This window comes from Castor canadensis, chromosome 8 (assembly GCF_047511655.1).
Source record: "Castor canadensis chromosome 8, mCasCan1.hap1v2, whole genome shotgun sequence".
NCBI classification, from domain to species: domain Eukaryota; kingdom Metazoa; phylum Chordata; class Mammalia; order Rodentia; family Castoridae; genus Castor; species Castor canadensis.
The window spans coordinates 139,875,855-139,897,761 of record NC_133393.1 but is presented as its reverse complement, the minus strand read 5'-3'; the positions used below and the strand labels follow the sequence as shown (position 1 = coordinate 139,897,761).

The following is a 21,907-nucleotide window of genomic DNA, read 5'->3' as shown; positions in this document are numbered from 1 at the left end:
TTCTTCAACATTTATATTTGGACCCATGGAGTAAGTAGTATTCTAAGTGGCTGTTCTCACTCACAGTTTGGTTTGGCATTTGCTGAGACACCATTCTTACTCCTTCTGTTCTTACTGCTCATATTTTAATATTTTATTACAGAGTGGTTCTGAACGTCTGCAAATCCAATTACAAAAGTTCTTTCTGTTGACTCCTCAGGTTGCTGGAGGGACCTTCACTGTTGCTTTTGGTCTGCAGGGTTGGTGACTTTTCCCAGTATCATAAGGGACAAAGTCAGGTTGAGGAGCTCCGATTTCTGATCCTGTCCTTCCGTGTCCATGTCCTTTAATTGCAGTTGCTATGGGTGTCCAGAGTGGCTGCTTCCCTTACATAATAAAGCCAAGAGAGAAAGAAAACATGACTTCATTGGTTACTGTACTTAGAATAGCTCCTAAAACCAATCAAGAAAACCACAACAAGCTTGGCAAACAGACAATTGAAAAGTACAGGTGTGAGGAGTGTGCCCGCTCCCAGATCAACAGGACTTGGGAGGAGAGGGGGCTGGAGAACAAAGAAAGGTGCTTTTCATTCAGAGAAATTTATTTCTTTTAAATATTTGCGATCTGCAGCCGATAGATAGCACACGAGGCCACTTGGCCTTATTTCCTGACAAAGGGGAGAGCTGGTGTCATGAGCAGATGCTTGAGTGGTCTGTGGCGTGAGGTGCACCATTCGTCAAGAAGATCAATATTTACTGTTCTTGTATCTTTGTGGCCAAAGTTTGCTCTTCTTAAAAAAAAAGGTGGGGGTTGTGCTTTAAAATGTAGAGTGTGGGTTTGACTTTAGGCAGTGAATTAACAAAAAGCAGCAAAACCTTCACAGAGAGGAGTCAGATCTCCCAATGACAAAATGCTCTGTTTGGAGTACAGTCCACCTGGCTCCTGACACAGACAGTCTCTTCTCTTGTCAATCTTTATCATTCCCCTTAAATGCGTCTTCATGAGAGACACAATTTGACTATTACATTGCATTTCAAAATATGTTTTAAAACATTGACCAATTCCATTCAGTTTGATTCACATAGACTCTCATTTGGGAAGACTGTACTAGGCACTGGGGTGACCAAGATAAAGAGCATGGGGTCACTGCCTTAGCTTGTTGTTTTTTGTGTGTGTGTTTTTGAGACGGGCTCACTATGTAGCCCAGGCTGACTTGAACTCCTGATCCTCCTGCTGGGGTTACAAATGTGTGCCACCACACCTAGCCTGCCTTGGCTTTTGTACCTGTTTCCCTAGTTTGTCATACTTTGATCACAGAGAGAGTCCTGTGATGTGGGAGTGGAGGAGAAGAGGTGTATCAATGGTGAGTCATGGCTGGCCTCTTCTTCCATAGAAAGGATCTTGCATTTGACCTATTCACTGTAGTCTGCATCTTTAATGTGTGTGTGCAATCAGCTGGTAACCTTATTATAATTAGGATCCTGACTCATTAGACCATCTTCACATCCAGCAGGCTTCCAGGTGATTCTAGTGATACACTGTGAGGAACAAAAAGTTACTTATTACGTGTATCTGTTGCCTGGGAGAACAGTTACCAGTGTACAGCCCTGCACGCTACCATGGGCATTTTCTATCAAAGTTTGCATTTTAATATGTTCTTGTGTGAGTGGCAAAGTTTGAAAACCACTGTTCAAATGTTGGGAAGCCATTAAACATGATCAGAAGGCGAGTTCCACAGTTAAGCTTGGGTTTCAGGAAGAGAATGTGGAAAAGAATTCCATGGAGGTGAGTGCAAGCTGGGCTCTGGGTGGCCAAGGTAATGTGTGCAGAAGGACTGGGAGAGGGAGTGGGTCTGGAGGACCCTGTGAGGGTGGAACTGACAGGATTCAATGTTGAGTAGATCTGGGGCTTCAGGGAGAAAGATTAGGCCTGAGTGACCTTTCAGGCTCTGGTTTGGACATCTGGATTGCTTGTAAGGAAGCACTATGGTGTGGGGTGAAGGACGTAGGCTTTGTAACGAGTGGATTTGAGGCTCACTTCTAACACTTACTTTCTACCTAGCCTTGGCAAATTGCTTAGTTTTTCCATCTGTAAGATGTATAACATTAACCCTATGTTTCAAAGATAAAAATTGAGAACAGAGTGTGAATCACCCAGTTTCTCTATAGAGGAGTGGAGAGCAGACTGGGACATAAACCATCATGGCTCTCTGGCTTGTACTCTGAACTCTGACCTCCAAGGTTGTGCATGCGTAGAAGCTCTCTGGGTGGACTAAGCAAGTCTTCAAACTTCTTCCTCATTTCACTGTCTCAAGATCTCTCTGGCATTCCTACTCTGCCTGTGGTTTCTGCTTCCCTTTAGAATGAAAGAAATGCCCTCCCTTTACTGCTGTTAGCTCATCCATGATGACTTATTAAAGTCTTTGCTCAGAGCCACCCAAATCTAAAGAAAATGCCAAAAAGGCTTATGAAGTACAGCTTTCTGAGTCCTTCTCTGCTGATCTCCCATACTCTGTCTATGGTAGTGCTGGTCAGCTGCCAACTTTCTCCCTGTCATTTAAGAGGAATGTGGCTGCTTAAGATTCCATCTCTGCCTCCTTGGTCTGGAGTCATGGCAGAGAGAGAGCTCCCACTTTGGGTTCTCCTAGGACCCTCTCATTCAGCTGAATGCTTCTGGATTGATGCATAAGTCTTTTCCTTTGGGAATGAGTGTCTGGGTGAGTGATGTGGCTATGCAGAATAGTGGGATAAAAACCTCACCCTTTAGGTAAAAGCAGATTCCTCATGCAAGGATAATTTGATCTCTTACAGACCAGCAAGTTAATTCTACCCCAAGTATGCACTATTCACCATATCCAAACAACGCTCTATAGACAACAATATCCATACAATATCCATGTCCATAATATCCAATCATACCCAAACAATAAAATGCTAATAGGTGGTTGGTGTTGACTACTATATGGTTATCAAGTTATTTTTAATTAAAATTAAATCAAATTGTTCTTTCTGTGACCTCATTTCATGCTATTTACCTAATATTTGTAGCTTTTTCCTCTCTTCATTCTCTGTTTTGGTTATTTCAAGGTCACAAGCCTGACTTGAGAGCCTTCCCTCCCTAGTTTCCTGACCCCTGACCTCTGATCTGCCTCTCCACTCCTGCCATACTGGCTGTTCCCTGTGGTTAGGATGACCCTCACCCAACACATCACAAGAGTCCTCCTTCTGCCTGTGAGTCTTTGTGCTAGTAGTCACCCTGAGAAGTCATCCCTTGGTTTTGTACATCACTCAGAGAACAAGTCAAGATTTTCTATTCCATTTAACCTTGTCTTGTTTTCCTTCTGAGCAACAGAAAAATTGCCATCTAATATATTATAGATACACTTACTTATTTTTCTGTCACCTTCCACTGAAATGTCAATTTCGTGAAGACAGGGACTTCATCTCTTGTATCTCCAGTGTCTAGAACAAGGTTTGGCACACATTATAACTCCACAAAAATGGTTTTGAATGCTAATTGTCTCCATTAATGAAATACATAGGGAGAATATACTTTATAGGTGACTAGATACAATTGCAGTTGTTTTCAGGATTGTGTCATTTAATGAATAAAGAAGCAATAGTACTTTACAAGTTTTCCTCATTTAGTGAATTAAGAGTTGTAGGTAGCATGGATAATTTTGGAGTCATAGACCTAATTTTATTTTTCTCCTCTTCTTTTAGTCTAGTCCTCATCGTGAAAGAATGGCCTTGCCATGCTCCAGATTCACTGCTCATATGAAGAATTTCTCTGATTCTCGTAAATTTAATAGTCTACGTTTTCTACAGTTCCCAGGTAAATTAAGAAATAATCTCAAGAAGACCAGGTTTAAGTAGGGAGTCTTGGCTCATGCCTGTAATCCCAGATGTTCAGGAGAAGAAACAGTGTTTGAGGCCAGTCCAGGCAAAAAGTTAGTGAGATTTCATCTCAACCGACAAGCTGGGCGTAGTGGTGTGTACCTGTGGCCTCAGATACTGGGAGATATAGGTAGGGGGACGGTGGTCTAAAGCTTACATAAACTCTCAGATCCCATCTGAGAAATAACTAATGCAAAAAGGATTGGAGGCATGGATCAAGTGGTTGAGTGTCTGCCTAATAAGGAACTAAGGTTGTTAGTTCAAATCCTAGTACTGTCAAGAAGTAAAAATAAAGACCAGGTTTTCCAAAGAAACTGTAGAATGTTTATATAGGTAAAAATCATGAAGACGTTATTGACGAATACTTGAGCTGTGTTGCAAAATGACAATAAAAGAAGGATTTCACTGGTTTATGAGGTTGGGCAATCCCAGAGAAGACTGGTTCAGGCATGACTGGAAGTAGAGCTCCCAGATAGTATCATGGCTCTGCTATACCTTTACGATTGGCTTGATTCTCATGTTGGTTTCATTTTTAGAAAGGATGTACTATAGGCATGTGTGATTCTTAGAGCTCATCATCTCAAAAGTAAAGAAACTTTCTTTTGCTCTGTATTTGTAACAGTCTTCACTCTTCCCACCTCCAATCTGCCTCATTCGCCTTCCACCTCCAGGAAAGCACTTTTATCATGTTTTGAGAATCCTTCAACATGTGTTGAAGTGTAAGCAGCGTGTAGATGGGCAAATGTAAGTGACAGGTGAGCAGCAGTGGCTGCTGTGAGCTGTGTCCTGGAGCCCTTTCCACATCAATGCTCTGAGAGCTTCCTTGAGCATTTTTCATACAGCATCAGAATAATGTATGTTATTAATTTCTCTGATGGACACTAGTGATTCTCTAAAAAGAGCAACACAGTTGGTGCTGCATATCAATAGGTTCTGTATCCATGGATTCAACCAACTGCTGGTCAAAAATGAAGTTAGGTTTGTGACTATAATCACATCTATAATAAGCATATGTAGACCTTTTAAACTTGTCATTATTGCCTAAAAATACAGTATAACAAGTATTTGCTTAGCATTTATATTATACTAACTATTGCAAGTAATCTAGAGATGGTTTAAAGTATACTGGAGCTTGTGGGTAGGATATTTACAAATACATTTTATGTGCATCTTATATAAGGAACTTGGGCATCCTCAGGATTTGATGTCCATGGGATGGGGGTCCTGGAACCAATCCACTGTGGATGCAAAAGACCACCTGTAATAGGAGTTTCATATTTTAGGGCTTTGATGGCATATATTAAAAATGGACTTGACTTATCCCATTTTTTTAGTATTATAGCTGACTTAGTTCCAGCTAATTGATAGAATTCAATAAAAGTAAATTTCAACCTCTTAATTCTTTTCAAAATATGATGGAAGAACAAACAGAACAGTTGCCACTATCACTATCTGAAAAATATATGATTTCAAGATGTAGTATAACAGAAGTTTATTGAGAATATGGCTATAACTTTGATAAATGTCATGGCTTAAAATTATATAATGTGCTCTGATAGCTCTAAATTCCTAGACATTTTTCTTGAATATGGAGATATGAAGCTCTCAGGCATGCTGAGACAGAGTATAATAAAAGTTATGAACAAAGGTAGTGGGGATTTTTTTCACATCCTTTCATAATCACCCCATCCTCAACTCCATCCCCTATGATTGCCAATCTGTTTGAGGCCCTTATAGGTTTTCCACTTCCAGAATGTCATATCAGTGAAATCATATGATATGTAATTTCCTAAAGCCAGCCTCTTTCATTCAGCAAAATGCATTTGGGGGTCCATCCTGTTAGTGTTGAGTAATAATCCATTGTATGAGCTTATTCAGTTATCAAATGAGGAACATGGGAAGTTGCTTCAGTTTTTGGAAAACTTTTTGGGAAGTTTTATTGAATTGATCACAATGTTCAATATCTTCATTGTGATACTGATTGAAAAATCTGTGGTTTTTTTTTTTTGGTGGTATTGAGATTTGAACTCAGGGTTAAGGATTTGAACTCACACTTGCTAAGCAGGCACTCTACCACTTGAGCTACTCCACCAGACCATAAATATGCATGTTTGATGAAACTTGTGTAGCTGAACACTACAAAGTGAATTTTGCTCTGTATAAATTTTACTTCAATAGATCTGATGTTAATAGATCTGCCATATGATCCAGCAACACCACTCCTAGGGATATACCTGACTCAGGTTATTCCAGAGGCACTTGCACACCCATGTTTACTGTAGCACTATTCACAATAGCCAAGTTATGGAAACAGCCAGGGTGCCCCGCTATCAACAAATGGATTAAGAAAATGTGGTATTTATACACAATGGAATTTTATTCAGCCACAGAGAATGAAATTTTTGTCATTTGCAAGTAAATGGATGGAACTGGAGAACATCATCTTAAGCGAAGTTAGCCAGGCTCAGAAGGCCAAAAATCACAGGTTCTTCCTCATATGCAGATTATAGGCCCAAAACAAATGCAGTAATATCAGTGGACATAGGTCACATGCTAAGGGGAGAACACATGCTAATGGGAGGAGTAGGGAAAGGGAAGGAAACCTAAAACTTGAATGTGGTTGATGTGCTCATTGTAGAGGAGCAAATTAAGTAATCTTAAACTGGCAGAGGTCACTACAGGAAGGGGAGTAGGAAGTAGTGAAGAGGTCTGGCAGAGATCAACCAATATGGTTTGCAATACGCATGTGCATGGAAGCAATGCTAGGAATCTCTCTGTATAGCTATCTTTATCTCAAGCTAGCAAAAATGCTGTGTCTTTATTATTATCTCTTATGTTTCCCTTCAACAAAATTGGAGAACAAGGGGGCAGAGCAGGTTCTGCTTGGAAGCTGGTGGTTGGGCAGGGAGGGAGGGATGGGAGGTGGCCCAAACAATGTATATATACATGTGAGTAAATGTAAAAGCTATAAAATAAAAAAAATAGATCTGATGTTAAAAGAGTTTATATAACAAAATATCTTTTCAAGATAAGAAAACTAAAAAAATTGATTAATGAAAGAAATCTAAGGAATAGAAGAGGGTTAGATCTATTTAATATATGAATGCCAGAGAAATTGACATTCATCTGAGGTACATGTATTTGGTGTGTCCAGAAATGAGAAAAAGAAGCCAGTGTGACCAGAAGAAAGAAAAAAGTAATATGAATTGGGATTATAGGCAAGCAGGTCCAGATTATGAAGGCCTTTTTTTGGCCACAAGGAAAAGATCTGGACTTTATCCTAAATTCCATAGGAGGTGAATGAAGATTTTATGTAGTGCTGTCTTTCTATTTATTTTGTAAAATTACTACACTATTGTCTTGATAATTACCTGTAGGAGGAACAAATGAGAAAGCAGGGAGACCACAGTAGAAATCCAAGGGGAACCAGATGAAGGTAGTGACAGTGAATATGGAAGTGAGTGGGTGGAGGCTGGAAATGGATTAAGAAAATGTGGTATTTATACACAATGGAATTTTATTCAGCCACAGAGAATGAAATTTTTGTCATTTGCAAATAAATGGATGGATAAAAACTGGTAACCTTGCTAATGTCTAAGATATGTGGGTGAGCCAAAGGTAGGAATCCAGCATAATTCTTGATTTTTGACTTGAAGCAACTGGCCAATTTACTGGTTGGGGAATTATTGAGTGAGTGCCAGCTTTAGAGAAGAAGCAAAAGAGTAGAATAAAACCCTGTGTCCCCCATGGACTCAGTCACCAAGTCTGAAATGGCTCCTTCCCAATATTGTCCCTGGCCAACCTTTTCTTAAATAACTCCATTAACGATCATCTCCTTGTAGTTTCTTTGACTTCTATTCTTCTTAAGACCAGAACAGCAAATTGCCATAAAATTGCAAAAATAGTCACAAAAATCCATTGGCTTCTTTAATGTATGCCCCTTTGTAATGTATTTTCCTATTCTTTCTATCAAGAGGAGAATTTTCTCTACCTCTTGAATCTTGAGTTGGCCACGTGACTAGTTTTGGCAAATGGGACATTAGAAAAATATGACACAAATAGATACTTTAAATGTGCTGATGAACACTACCCCTCCCTCCTACACACTCACCTCCCACTGACTAGCTACTGTACCAACTGTACACACCTTCAGCCCCCTGCAATCCCTGATGCAAGCACCTCCACTACAACAACAGAAATACACCCAATTACACACAAAGGCCACAAAACCCAGCAGCCCACATATCACTTCCCCCACCCACCCACCCCTTTTCCCACCTCCCCTTTTTAGTGCCACCTTTACCAATTCCCCAAAATCTGTAACTAGTCTAATAACCACTACCTGCCCCAAATCCCACTGTTTATAGATAGATATTATCATAAAGGGTTTTCTATATAACATGTAAACAACTGGTCATGCATTGAACCTGTGAATTTGTTATCGCTAAATTACACCTCAACCTAGCTAACAACCAAGTCAGTCACAACACAAAAACTAAATCAGAGAAATAAATCAGGTAATCAAAACCATCAGCTAGCCTATCAAAAACATAGTTGCACAGCACCAAATGGAGCGATGGGAAGAAGAAGAAGGGATGGAAACCATTCTTCTCAAAAAAATAATTCAATACAGGATTCAATGGGAATTGAAGAGAATGGATATCCAGTTCCTGCCCACAACAAGACAGTAATAAATGTCATTAAGGAGCCTGTGACACCCACATAAAAACCCTCAAAGAAGAAATTTTGGAAGATGTCACCAAGAAATTCATGGAGAAGATACTAGACAAGGTTAACCAGAATGTACAAGATGCACTCAAGGAATTTCAAGCCACTAAAAATAAAGAACATGAGAAGACACAGAAACAAATAAAGGAACTCAGAGAGGACATCAACAAACACCAAAGTGAAACAAAGGACACTATAAAAAGAGAGATATATGAATTAAAGATGACAACAAAAAATATAAAAGAGGAATTGAACAAAGATATGGAAAACCTCAGAAAAAAAGAATCAAACAGAAATCCTGGAAATAAAAATTCCCTTTAGTCACACAAAAAACACAGTGGAAGGCCACTCCAGCAGACTAGAACAACTGGAAGACAGAATCTTAGAGCTCAAAAACAAAATAGAAATTAAAAAAAACCAGAAGAAATCTTAGACAACTCAAGAGCTGTGAAAGGAATATGCAAGAATTCAGCGACTTCATCAAAAGACCAAACCTCAGATTCATAGGTATTGAAGAAGGAGAAGAGGTGCCAGCCAAAGGGATACATAATATATTCAATAAAATTAATAACAGAAAATTTCCCAAATCTCGAGAAAGTTTTGCCCATTCAGGTACAGGAAGCCTCCAGGACACCAAACAGACTTGACCAAAATAGAACCTCCCCCAGAATGTTATCATTAAAACAACAAGCACAGGGAACAGAGAAAGATATTGATGGATATAAGAGAAAAAACAAATAATGTTTGTTTTTCAACTTTCTCAACAGAAACCTTAAAAGCAAGAAGGTCATGGAGTGAGGTATTTCAGGCATTGAATGAAAATAACTTCAGCCCTAGGATGCTCTACCCAGCAAAACTATCATTCAAAATTGATGGAGCAATAAAAATCTTCCACGATAAACAGAAACTAAAACAATACATGACCACAAAGTCACTACTACAGAAGATTCTATAAGGAATTCTGCACACAGAAAATGAAAGCAAACAAAACCATGAGAGGACAGGAAGTATCAAACCACAGGAGAGGAAAAGAAAGGTAATCAGAGAGTAGCATTGATTCAATCGTACACAATCAAATCCTTAGACAAAAACAACTAAATGGCAGGGATCACCACTTACCTATCAATACTAACACTGATTGTCGATGGACTCAACCCCCCCATCAACAGACACCATTTGGCAAACTGGATTAAAAAGGAAGATCCAACAATCTGTTGTTTACAAGAGACCCATCTTATTGACAAATAAACACAGGCTTAGGGTGAAAGGCTGGAAGAAGATTTACCAACCCAATGGCCCCTGAAAACAGGCAGGAGTAGCAATACTTATATCTGACAAAGTACACTTCAAACCTACATTGGTCAAATGAGATAAAGAAGGACACTTCATACTAATAAAAGGGGCAATACATCAAAAGGAAATAACACTTATCAACCTATATGTACCCAATGTCAGTGCTCCCAATTTCATCAAATGTATTCTAAAGGACTTAAAAGCACATATAGACTTCAACACAGTGGTAGTGGGGATTTAATACCCCTCTATCACTAATAGATAGGTCATTCAAACAAAATATCAACAAAGAAATCCTAGAACTAAATGACACCATAAATCAAATGGACCTAACTGATATCTACAGAATATTTCATCCAACAACACAATATGCATTCTCCTCAGCAGCCCATGGAACTTTCTCCAAAATAGATCATATTTTAGGGCACAAAGCAATCCTTAGCAAATATAAGAAAATGTATTTTCTGCTTTCTGTCTTATCACAATACATTAAAACTAGAACTCAACAACAAAAACAACTGCAGAAAATATGCAAATAATTGGAGGCCGAATAACACATTGCTCAATGATCAGTGGGTCATAGAAGAAATAAAAGAGGAGCTCAAAACATTCCTGAAAGCTAATGAAAATGAAAACACCACCTAGCAGAACAAGGATGACCACTCTCCTCACTCCTATTCAACATAGTCCTGGAATTCCTAACCGAGCAATAAGGCAAGAAGAAGAAATAAAAGGAATACAAATAGATAAAGAAATAGTCAAAGTATCTCTATTTGCAGATAACATGATCCTATACCTCAAAGACCCAAAAAACTGCATCCAAAAACTCTTAAACATCATAAACAGCTTCAGCGATGTAGCAGGATACAAAACCAACTTACAAAAATCAGTAGCCTTTCTATATACCAACAATGAACAAATTGAGAAAGAATATAGGAAAACAATTCCATTTACAATAGCCTCAAAAAAAATCAAATACCTAGGAATAAACTTAACAAATGATGTAAATGACCTCTACAAGGAGGACTACAAACCACTGAAGAAAGAGATCGAGGAAGACTACAGAAGATGGAAAGATCTCCCGTGTTCATGGACTGGGAGAATCAACATAGTAAAAATGGCTATACTACCAAAAGCAATCTACATGTTCTATACAATTCCCATCAAAATCTCAATGGCATTTATCACAGAGATTGAAAAATTTACCCTAAAGTTCATTTGGAAACACAAGAAACTGCAAATAGCAACAGCAATCCTGAGCAAAAAGAGCAATGCTGAAGGTATCACAATACCCGACTTCAAACTATATTACAAAGCAATAGCAATAAAAACAGCATGGTACTGGCACAAAGACAGATATGAAGACCAGTGGAACAGAATAGAGGACTTAGATATGAATCCACACAGCTATGCCCACCTTATTTTTGACAAAGGAGCCAAAACGTACGATGGAGAAAAGACAGCCTCTTCAACAAATATGACCGGGAAAAGTGGTTATCTACCTGTGGAAAACCGAAACTAGATCCGTTGCTGTCACCCTCAACTACTATTAACTCAAAGGGAAACCGGACCTTAATATCAGACCCAAAACCTTGCAGTTAGTACTTGAAAGAGCAGGGAATACCCTGGAAACAATAGGTATAGGCAAGGATTTCCTCAGTAAAGCTCCAACAGCCCAGCAAGTAAGAGAAAGGATGGGCCAATGGGACTACATGAAATTAAAAGGCTTCTGCACATCAAAAGAAATGGTCTCTAAACTGAAGAGACCACCTACAGAGGGGGAGAAAATATTTGCTAGTTATACATCAGACAAAGGACTGATAACTAGAATATACAGAGAGCTTAAAAAACTGAACTCCCCCCAAGTTAATGAACCAATAAAGAAGTGGGCAACCGAACGAAACAGAACTTTTCAAAAGAAGAAATCCAAATGGCCAAAAAGAACACATGAAAAATGCTCACTATTCCTGGCCATAAAAGAAATGCAAACCAAAACCACACTAAGATTCCACCTCACTCCTGTTAGAATAGTTATCATCAAGAACACCACCAACAGCAAATGGCAAGGATGTGGGGAAAAAGGAACCCTTATACACTGCTGGTGGGAATGTAAGCTAGTGCAACCACTCTGGAAAACAATATGGAGGCTTCTTAAAAAACTAAACATAGATCTGCCATATGATCCAGCAATCCCACTCCTAGGGATATACCTGAAGGAATGCGATTCAGATTATTCCAGAGGCACCTGCACACCCATGTTTATTGCAGCACTATTCACAACAGCCAAGTTATGGAAACAGCCAAGGCACCCCTTCCCGAAAAATGGATTAAGAAAATGTATTTATAAACAATGGAATTTTACCAGTCACAATGAAGATTGAAATTTTGTCATTCGCAAGTAAATGGATGGAACTGGAGAACATCATCTTAAGCAAAGTTAGCCAGGCTCAGAAGGCCAAAAATCGTAGGTTCTTCCTCAGACACAGATTATAGACCCAAAACAAATGCAGTAATATTAGTGGACATGGGTCACATACTGAAGGGAGAACACACATGGGAGGAGTAGGGAAAGGAAAGGAAACCTAAAATTTGAAAGTGATGTGCTCACTGTAGAGAAGCAATAAAGTAATCTTAAACTGGCAGAGGCCACTATGGGAAGGGGAGTAGGAAGTAGTGAAGAGGTCTGGTAGAGATGAACCAACGTGGGTTGCAATACACATGTGCATGGAAGCAATGCTAGGAATCTCTCTGTATAGCTGTCTTTATCCCAAACTAACAAAAATTATATGTCTTTCTTATTATCTCTTATGTTTTCTCTTCAACAAAATCAGAGATTAAGAGGGTGGAACAGGTTCTGCCTGGAAGCAGGGTAGGGCAGGGGGGAGGAGAGGGAAGGTGGCTGAAACAATGTATACACATGTAAGTGAATGGAAAAATCAAAAAATAAAAGAAAAGGAAAAAAGTCCTGGTGAATTGCGGCTCTACCTGTCACTGTTGAGAACTTTTCTGTCATTCTCTGAATGAGCTTGTGCTGGCCTGCTAGATTATGAGAAGCAGGAGGATGTGACCCCAGCTGAGAGAGGAGCAGACATGTGAGTGAGGACCTTTCTACACCAACCAGGTACCCACTGTTAGGTCTGAAAAACAAAAGCAAAAGAGCTGGGGACATAGCTTAAGTGCCAGAATGCTTGCCTAGCAAATGGAAGTCCCCGAATTCAATTCCCAACACACACACACAGACACACACACACACTTCAACAGAGCAGAAATTAGCAAAGAGAACTATTTTCTAATGGACCTGAACACAGACATTCAATTTTTCTTTGTTTAAAGAAGTTTTATTTGTGACTTAGAATGAAGGTCGGAACTGAAGAAAAAGATATGGATGATGGGAGGGATGAGATGATTAGGAGAGGGAGGAAGACTAGAGCTCAAAAAATAATAAGCATGAAAGGCTGAGGAGCTGAGAGACACATGACCTGAAAGGGTAGGGAGAGGCCAGGAGCCAAGAAGAGAGGTGCCCAGCCTGGAGTAAGACTTTTGAGTTTGAAATCCAAGTTAACCATTGACTAGTTACTGAACCCGTGTCTACTTTAATTTTCCTAAGACAAAATGGAGATAATAATATATCTAATTCCTTAGGTTTGTTGTGAGAGGTAATCATCATCATGTAAAGTTTTGGGACAGTGCCTGGCCTGAATGTTTTAAATGTCAAACAATAGTTAGTTTTATTGTCACATTATAAAAGGTCATGAATTTCAGAAGGATTTGAAGGATGGTTAGTATCAAGTACTAAGAAAGGACAAGTAAGAAATGTATCAAGAGCATGCATTTGTTTAATCCACTGGGATGTCTTTGTTTCAAGAACCAAAACTGTTTCTGTATAGCATGGAACTCCAACTAGGCTGCTGAGATTTGAAGGGTAAAGAGGAGGTGAGGCCACTGGTGCTGTAGGTTTAGCCTGACCTTCAGCTGTGTGTCCATATGCAAACTTGTTAACCTTTTTGAGTCAGTCTCCTCTGTTATGAAGCAAGATGGAGGGGAGACTGGATGATTTTATCTCCAGTTAAAGATATTTTTCAGGACAACAGATGAGAACTAGGATGGTTAGCCAGCAGAATGTTGTAGAAAGGATTCTTTTTTTCATATGAGAAGGTTAACAGTGAAAACTTCCCAGTTCCTGCTGCTTTCAGAGCCAGACCTATATACCAATACATCTTGTAAATGTAAATGCAGACTAGGCAGTGCTTATGAATGTGCACACACATACACACACAATCACAAAGCATGCCCTTTAGAGACCTATGTGGTAAAGACTGCACATAAGCAGATTCTGGTACTGATTGGTATTCAACCAACATTTATCATTTTGTTCTGGGTATTCTGTAAGGTGTTGGGGACACACAAATTCATCAGTGATTGTCCTCCAAGAGGGAGAGTGGGAATTACCTACAGGGCAAGCTAGCTGGCTGATAATGACTTCTATAAAGCAGTTCAACACATATGTATGAAGTGCTCACTCTGTCCCAAGCACTGTGCTGGTTGGGTACTTGGGGGTGGGGTCAGCCCTAAGAAAAATATGGGTAATGTCTCACAGGTATAGGGGAGTCTAGAATTATTCCTAGTGAGGAGCCCTCATAAACTTTCAGCTTTCTTATGAGCTGCACTGAGCCAGGTGGTCTCAGAATGTCACCTGAGAGGTCTCCTGGTTACTAGCCTCAGTCTTTGCAGCAGGGCAAGGGACCACAGCTTGAAGAATACAGGAAGATGAAGGCAGGAAGGTGAGAGAGAGAGAGAGAGAGAGAGAGCACAAGGGTCTTGCTTACCTCCAATATCATTTGAAAGCCATCATTCTTTCTTTCCTGAACTCAGAGCTAACCATTTCCATGTCTCTACAAGGGCTTTGGAAAGGTGGTTAGGATTCTTGTCATATGTCACCATTCTGTTGGCATGGATAGCTGTCTCGGCCCAACTCATTCTCCAGAAAGGTCCCACAAAGTTTGGGGTGCCCTGTGTTATGGAACACCGAGATTTCCTGGAGAAATCTCATTTTAGTTCCTCTCTGGTAGAATAAAAGGTGACAAAATGGCTTCAAAATGACTTATTTGCTCCAACTTACGTCAGGGAAGTGTTCGGGAAAAGCCTGACTAATCCTTGCTGGGCAACTCCCTCCCAGTATCCTTGAGATTTCTCTCTCTTTCTTTGGCATAGTGGAAGGCTCCCATTCCCGTCCCACTAAAGCTTGTGAGAAAGCTTTGGGATTGACAGGGTTCTTTCAGGTTACTGACCACCGTGAGGGAGTGGAGGTTCCTGCTGGAATATTTCTGCACCATTCTCATCACTTTCCTGCAAAAAGCTTGGGGTGGGAGTTGCCATTTTACTCCTTGGTGAAAACTACTTTTCATGGCTTGACAGAAATCTGCATGGGGTGGGGGAAGCAGTTTTCAGTTATTCAGCTTTTGGGGAGAAATGATGCAAATACAAACCCAGGGCTTAAGTTCTTGGGAAATTCAGGAATTGTCTCCCAGAAGGGGAGGGGAGTAGGACATTTGTCAAAGTGCCTATGCTGCTGGTCCTCATATAAATGCTCTCTCTCCTTTGTTCCAGCCAGACTCTAAGAATAAAACTCAAGCACAAAGCCAAGGAGGCTCTGGCGAGTGAATGCGACAGTGTTTTCTAATCCATGTGGATCAAAACCACAAGTTTTGATTCTGTAAAGAGTCTTCCTTAGCATGCTGGATTAATCACATGGATTAATAACACACAGTGGTCTTCCCACCCTGGTGCCTCCTAGCCTTTGTGCTTGCCCCCTCCTCCTCTTTTTTTGAATTCTATGAAACTCTGCAGGAACAAAAGGAGTGGAGCTTTCTGAGTAACATGGCAGTTGGTCCATTGGTCCACTCTAGAAGGTAGGCTCCTTGAATTTCTCAAATGCTAATTTGTGCCTACACGGTAATCTCTGAGCCTTGGGGAAAATTCAAGGTGTCTTTGGGGGCTTGTGTTTAGTGTCATTTTAAGGTAGCACATTGCAGTCTTCACATACAAACAAGAGCAGGGGTTAAGTGAAAAGCATCTGTCACAGGCAGAGTCATTGCACAGGGGCCTTGGCTAGGTTGTCTGGATTTTATTTAGCCTGTTTCATATCCATACCTCTCTGTTTTCTGGGAGAAAACCAGTTGGTCTATGTCCAATCAAACAACAATAGCCTTCATTAAACTTGACCATGCAGGCATCGTTTTAATCCTTATAGAAACCTGATAGGACAGTCACATTATTATCTCCATTTTCAGTAAAGTAACCAGGATCAGGGATCCTGACTGGATGTCATGCCACTGTTAAGTGGTCACATTGAGGCAATGTAGACCTGGTATTCTGAAGCCTGTGTGGCTTTCTCCGTTGCTATTGTTCTTCCTTGCCTAAAGCCTGATTACATTTTTTAGTTGTGCCTCCAAAAATTATATACACGCTTCCAGTCTGTGTTTTAAAATTTAATTTAATTTTTCAATTATCATACCTTAATAATAAAAGGGGGTTTCATTTTGATAATTCTATACACGTGCATAGTGTACTTTGAACAAGTTCCCCCCTTCATTATATTCCCATTCTTTTCTTCTCTCCTTGCCTCTTTTTCAAAGTGCTTGGTGGGTTTCATTGTGCTGTCTTTATACACACACATAGTGTAGTTTGATCCTTGTCACTCTCGGTACCTTTTTCTGTCCCCATCCCCTTCCCAGTAAAATAGTCCCCCTTCCCACCACCATTATCATCATCATTTTAGATCTGGGTTTCTTATATGAGTGAGAACAAGTGATATTTGGTCTGTCTTTTTAATTGTAAGTTCTTTATTAGGATATATTCATTATACAGGGGGAATTTGTAGACTTATAGTGACAATTCCAATTAGACTTATACTGTGCATTATTTGCATTGCCCCCATCGTCTCTCCCCCTCAACCCCTTCCCCACCCCACTTAAAGCAATTGCAAGAGGTTTTTTAGTTCTGTTTCATATAAGTATATGAAGTCAATCTACCATATATCATCACCTTAATCTCCTTCATTCACCCTCTTCCCTCCTTCTGGTACCCACCACACACACTGTACCTATTTTACAGTTCTGTTTTTCATTATTAATAATTGAATTGATGTTCAAAGGGGTTTTTCTCAGTGTAGGCCCACTATGAGTATACTTTACTTTGGTCCATTCATTCCCTTCCATTACTCTCCCTTACCCCTTTACCTCCCAGCCCCCATTTTTCAACAGCTTTCAGGACACATTCTTGTATCCTCTACCTTCACATCTTATGTTATGCAATAAGGCTCAATCATTCTCTTTTCCTTTCCCTCTTTCCCCAAGTTCTACAAAGAAGTTCCACTGTTACAAACATGTTCTACATCTAAGTTTGTATATGATCAAGCTTGTTTTTGTGTATATGTTTATCTTTGGATCTATCTTCCATGTATGAGCTACTCATCTGATAAGGGACTAATATCCAGAATCTACAGGGAACTCCAAAAACTCAACCCCCAAAGAATCAATACCCAAGTGATGAAATGGGCACATGAATTAAACAGGGAATTCTCAAAGGAAGAGGTACAAATGACCAGTAATTACATGAAGAAGTGTTCAACTTCCATGGTTATAAAAGAGATGCAAATCAAACAACACTTAGATTTCATCTCACCCCAGTTAGAATGGCCATAATCAAGGGTAATAACAACAACAAATGCTGTCGTGGATGTGATGAAACACGAACCCTTATACACTCTTGGTGGGAAAGCAAATTAGTACAACCACTATGGAAAGCAGTATGAAGATTCTTCAAAAAGCTCAAGATAGAACTGCCATATGATCCAGTGATACCGCTACTGGGCATCTACCCAAAGGAATGTAAGACAGGATCCAAAAGACACCTGTACATTAATGTTCATCACAGTGCTATTCACAACAGCCAAGATTTGGAAACAAACCAGGTGCCCTACAACTGATGAATGGACCAAGAAAATGTGGTATTGCTCAGCCATAAGGAATAATGACATGTGGTTTGAAGGTAAATGGATGCAATTGGAGGACATCGTGTTAAGTGAAGTAAGCCAGGCTCAGAAATACAAAGGCTGCATGATATTTGGCCATTTGAGCTTCACTAATCTCACTCAGCATGATCTCCAGTTTTATCCATTTCCTGCAAATGGCATAATTTAATTTTCTTCAAAGCTGAGTAGTATTTCATGATATATATAAAGAAAATATTATATATTTAATATTATGCAATATTTTCTTTATCAATTCATTGGTTGTTGGGTACCTCAGCTGATTCCACATTTTAAGTATTGTGAATAGAGCTGCAATAAACATGGGTGTTTGGGCCTCTCTCTTCTACAATGATTTACACTCCTTTGGATATATAATCAAGAGTGGTATAGCAGGGTCATAAGGTTAGTCTATTTTTAGTTTTTTGAGGAACTTCTATACTGATTTCCATAGTGGCTGCGCTAGTTACATTTCCACCAATACTGTCTGAGGGTTCCCCATGCCCTATCAGCAGCATTTTTTGTTGTTTTCTTGGTGATGGCCAACCTGACTGGAGGAATCTTGGTGTAGCTTGGATTTGCATTTCTTTTATGGCTACAGTGTTTCTTAATACATTGTACCTTCTTTAAAAAGATAATGACCTCTCTTACACAGTGCAGGATAATGGGTAAGTAAAAAATGAAAGAAACAACCAAAACAACAACAAAAAGCTAGGAAGAAAAATTATAATGTCAAGTGGGGCAAAGAAGAAGAGGGGAAGCTATGGAGCTAACTGAGTGTGAAGGAGGGATTTAGGGAATCTCTCTCTCAAACAGAAAGAGGAAAGGGAAAGGGGGAAGGTATGGAGAGAGTTAAAGACAGAAAATTTTAGTGTCTTCTAAGTCTAAATCTTCTCAAGTAGTTCCTCAATAACTGAAATTAAGATTTAAGTTGATCTTCAATTATTTTCTAATGCCAATTAAAGTTTACTTTATTGAGACTTCTAGGCCCATCTAGGCAAAATGGTCCATAAGTTAGATGTGAAGCTTAGGGACCCTAACGCCTGAAGATCTCCAGGATGTGTGCATACATGCTGCCTGTCTTCTTCTTGCTCCAATGCCAGTCTCATCACTAAAATATGTGGGAAACAACAGTTGCTTCTCTTCAGATGTGTGATGTATTTATTTACTTTTGTTCAAAATACTTGCTGGATGCCTACTCTGTGAAAGCTAGCAGTACACAAGGCTTGGTCCTTGTCTTTTATTTTCTAGGAGAGAAAGCAGAAATTAAAGCAATAAAATATATAAACAATACATTGGAATGGACTGTGGAATGGATGTGAAACTGCCTCTTGCAAACTTGGCAGTTAAACCTGGACCCGAAAAATAAGAAAGATTTAGATAAAAGAACTCTGGAAACTAAAGAGAGATATTACTAATTTTAAGAAATGTTTACGAAATGGTTTCTAGTAGGATTTATTCACACCTCCCTTTTTGAAAATAAAATTATTGAGACAGATCAATAGAATGTACCTAATCTGAACAACAGAGCGAAAGTAGATTGAAAAGAAAAAGAAGCATTATGGAGACTCTGTGGGCCAAGAAAAGTGCAAACATTTATGCTGTTGGTGGTCCAGAGAGGAGAAAGAGAGAGACTGAAGAAGTATGAGAAGAAATAATGGTTGAAAACTTTCTAAATCTGGTGAAAGACACACACCCACACAGTCCAGAAGCTGAGTGAATTGCAAATAAAATAGACATAAAGAAATCTACACTAAGACACATGATAATTAAGCTCCTGAAGATTCAGACTAAAACCAGGGCATTCTGTTTTTCCTTGAATTCCTGGTATAAATAAGTGAAGACTTAGTGTTTCAAGGGCAAGGAAAAGGGGTTGAAAATTACACCGTGATAGCTGCTTGTGTGAGTCAGGGTCCAGCAAGAGATAATTAACCCACTTTTAAAAGGGTTTAACAGAAAATTATTTAATAAAGGTTAATATGCAGAGAAGTGGGCAGAATTTCATCTTGGGCTGGTGGAGCCTGCAGGACTAATGACAGTGGAATCCACTGCTGTTCCTAGACAGTGTTATCAGCACTGCTGAGTGTCAGAGCTTTCTGCCTGACCACATTAGATGGTAGCAAAGGTGGTCATTGCCTTAACTGTAGTGTGACAAGGCAGGATCAGGAAGAGAGAATAGAAGCTTTTCTCTTTCTGTCTTCCAACCCTCTTATCACTTTTAGTGACCCATTTTCCAGGTCCACCTCGGAGCCACAGGGGAGGGAGCACAATCCTTCTGAGATCTTGCTATAAAAGAAAGAAGAGTGGTTGTGGGAGGGACAGTGGGCATGGAGATAACCAGCAGTTAAAATCTTGGCTCTGCAGTGAAGAAGTCACTATTAGTTAATTTTGTGACTTTGGGAAAATCACACAAATTCTTTGGGCTAAAATTTACTCCTTTGTTAAATAAAGGCATGGAGCTAGACTGTCTAATAGCATCTTTTAACTCCATGCAATGACGTATTTAAAGACTTGGCCCAGTGCTCCCAATGCATGTCATATGAGTCTCAGCTAGTCAAGGACCTTAAGCTTTAGGTACTTCTGGACTATAGTAAATATCCTATTATAAACCCTTACATAATCGATCCTTTATTTCCTCCAAATTAATGCATGGTCTTCATTTTCTTTGTAGAACATTCTGACATCTACATCCCATTGGGGGTGATCTGCTTTCTCATTTACCTAGCCAGTTTCTATTAAGGATATGTTTGCCAAGAATCACTTGCCTACTCCCTAACCTATCTGTGCCAGTTGTATTTGTTATGGTTCTATAACAAATATTTTATGAGTGCACAATACTTGCTTATTTGAAAATTAAGTCAATTACGTCAGAAATAGTTTCTAAGTTAGGTTTGCATTTGTTAAATTTAAGACATCTGTAAGAATTGAGAAATAAATGACAAAGATTTAGAAGGAACTGGCATTCAGACTTTTCTACAAGCATTCCATTCTATTTTAGGAAGTGGGAACCAGAAATTATTACTATGCAATTATAGAAATGCGTTATGAATGCAATATATGTAAGGTAGGAAATTCAGACTCCATCAGCAGGCCCATGTTTAGAGAAAAGACCTTAGTCCTATATCAGAAGTTTAGAAAAAAAATGTACATATGTACTAACATGCACATGTAAAATATTTTGATGTTTTGCTTAACTTATTTTGTCGATTAACTGACTATTTATTGGCCATAATCAAATTGCATAAGTGGACTTACACTATTCTTAGTCTTTACCATGTTTTTCTTTAAAAAAAAATTGCCACTGCTATGGTGTCCTCATAACCTATGACAGTAGCATCTTATGGATTAAGACACCATAGGGCAGCCTGCAATAATAATTTACCTTAAATCTGGAACCTTCTCTTTGATCCTAATGCCTTACACCTCAAAAGTGTGAGTCTGTGCTTACTCAAGAGATGTGGGGTGGCCCTGAGGTAGGAGTTACTCATCACTGAAAACTTCTGGGAAATGGGAGAATACTGGTACTGAATGTGGCTTGGATACTAAACTTCTGGAGCTTTCTCTATGTACACATTCTTTTCAAACAAACTCTTTTCGAGAAGCCATCCCTAAGTTTTCCTCATCGTGTATGAGAAGCGAAGTTCTTTGCTTGCTACCTGGTCTAGGAGAGATAACAGACAATATTGTTCTGTCAAGCCTATGGTCACTTCAAAATTGAATACACCCTGCCATCTTCCCTGGATGTTAGCAGACCTTATAATCATCAAGTCTGCTTCTTTATACTTGTCTGTAAAACTGGGTTTGACTTGCTGGGGGATTAGAAGGGACTTGGAGAAAGTGAGAGAAGGAAAGAGCTATGGTCAGGTGCAGGATATAGTTATTTCTACTATTGTAAGATTTATGATTTTCAGAGGCTGGGCATGGTGGCTCATGCTTTCATCCTAGCTATAGAGGAGTCATAAATAGGTAGATGACAGTCCAG

General features: G+C 39.4%; 1 protein-coding gene across 5 annotated transcripts in view; it reads left to right on the top strand.

Annotated features, from left to right (window-relative positions):
- C8H12orf42 (chromosome 8 C12orf42 homolog) overlaps positions 1 to 21,907 on the top strand; it is a 340,441-nt gene that overhangs the window by 86,158 nt on the left and 232,376 nt on the right. For all 5 annotated transcript variants that reach the window (XR_012450970.1, XM_074084258.1, XM_074084256.1 and 2 more), the window contains one exon: positions 3,702 to 3,813. Coding sequence is in view for 4 of the 5 variants with exons in the window: in XM_074084258.1 (XP_073940359.1) it covers positions 3,702 to 3,813 (112 nt within the window). In the remaining variant the exon portion in view is untranslated. The remainder of the gene's footprint in view (positions 1 to 3,701; positions 3,814 to 21,907) is intronic.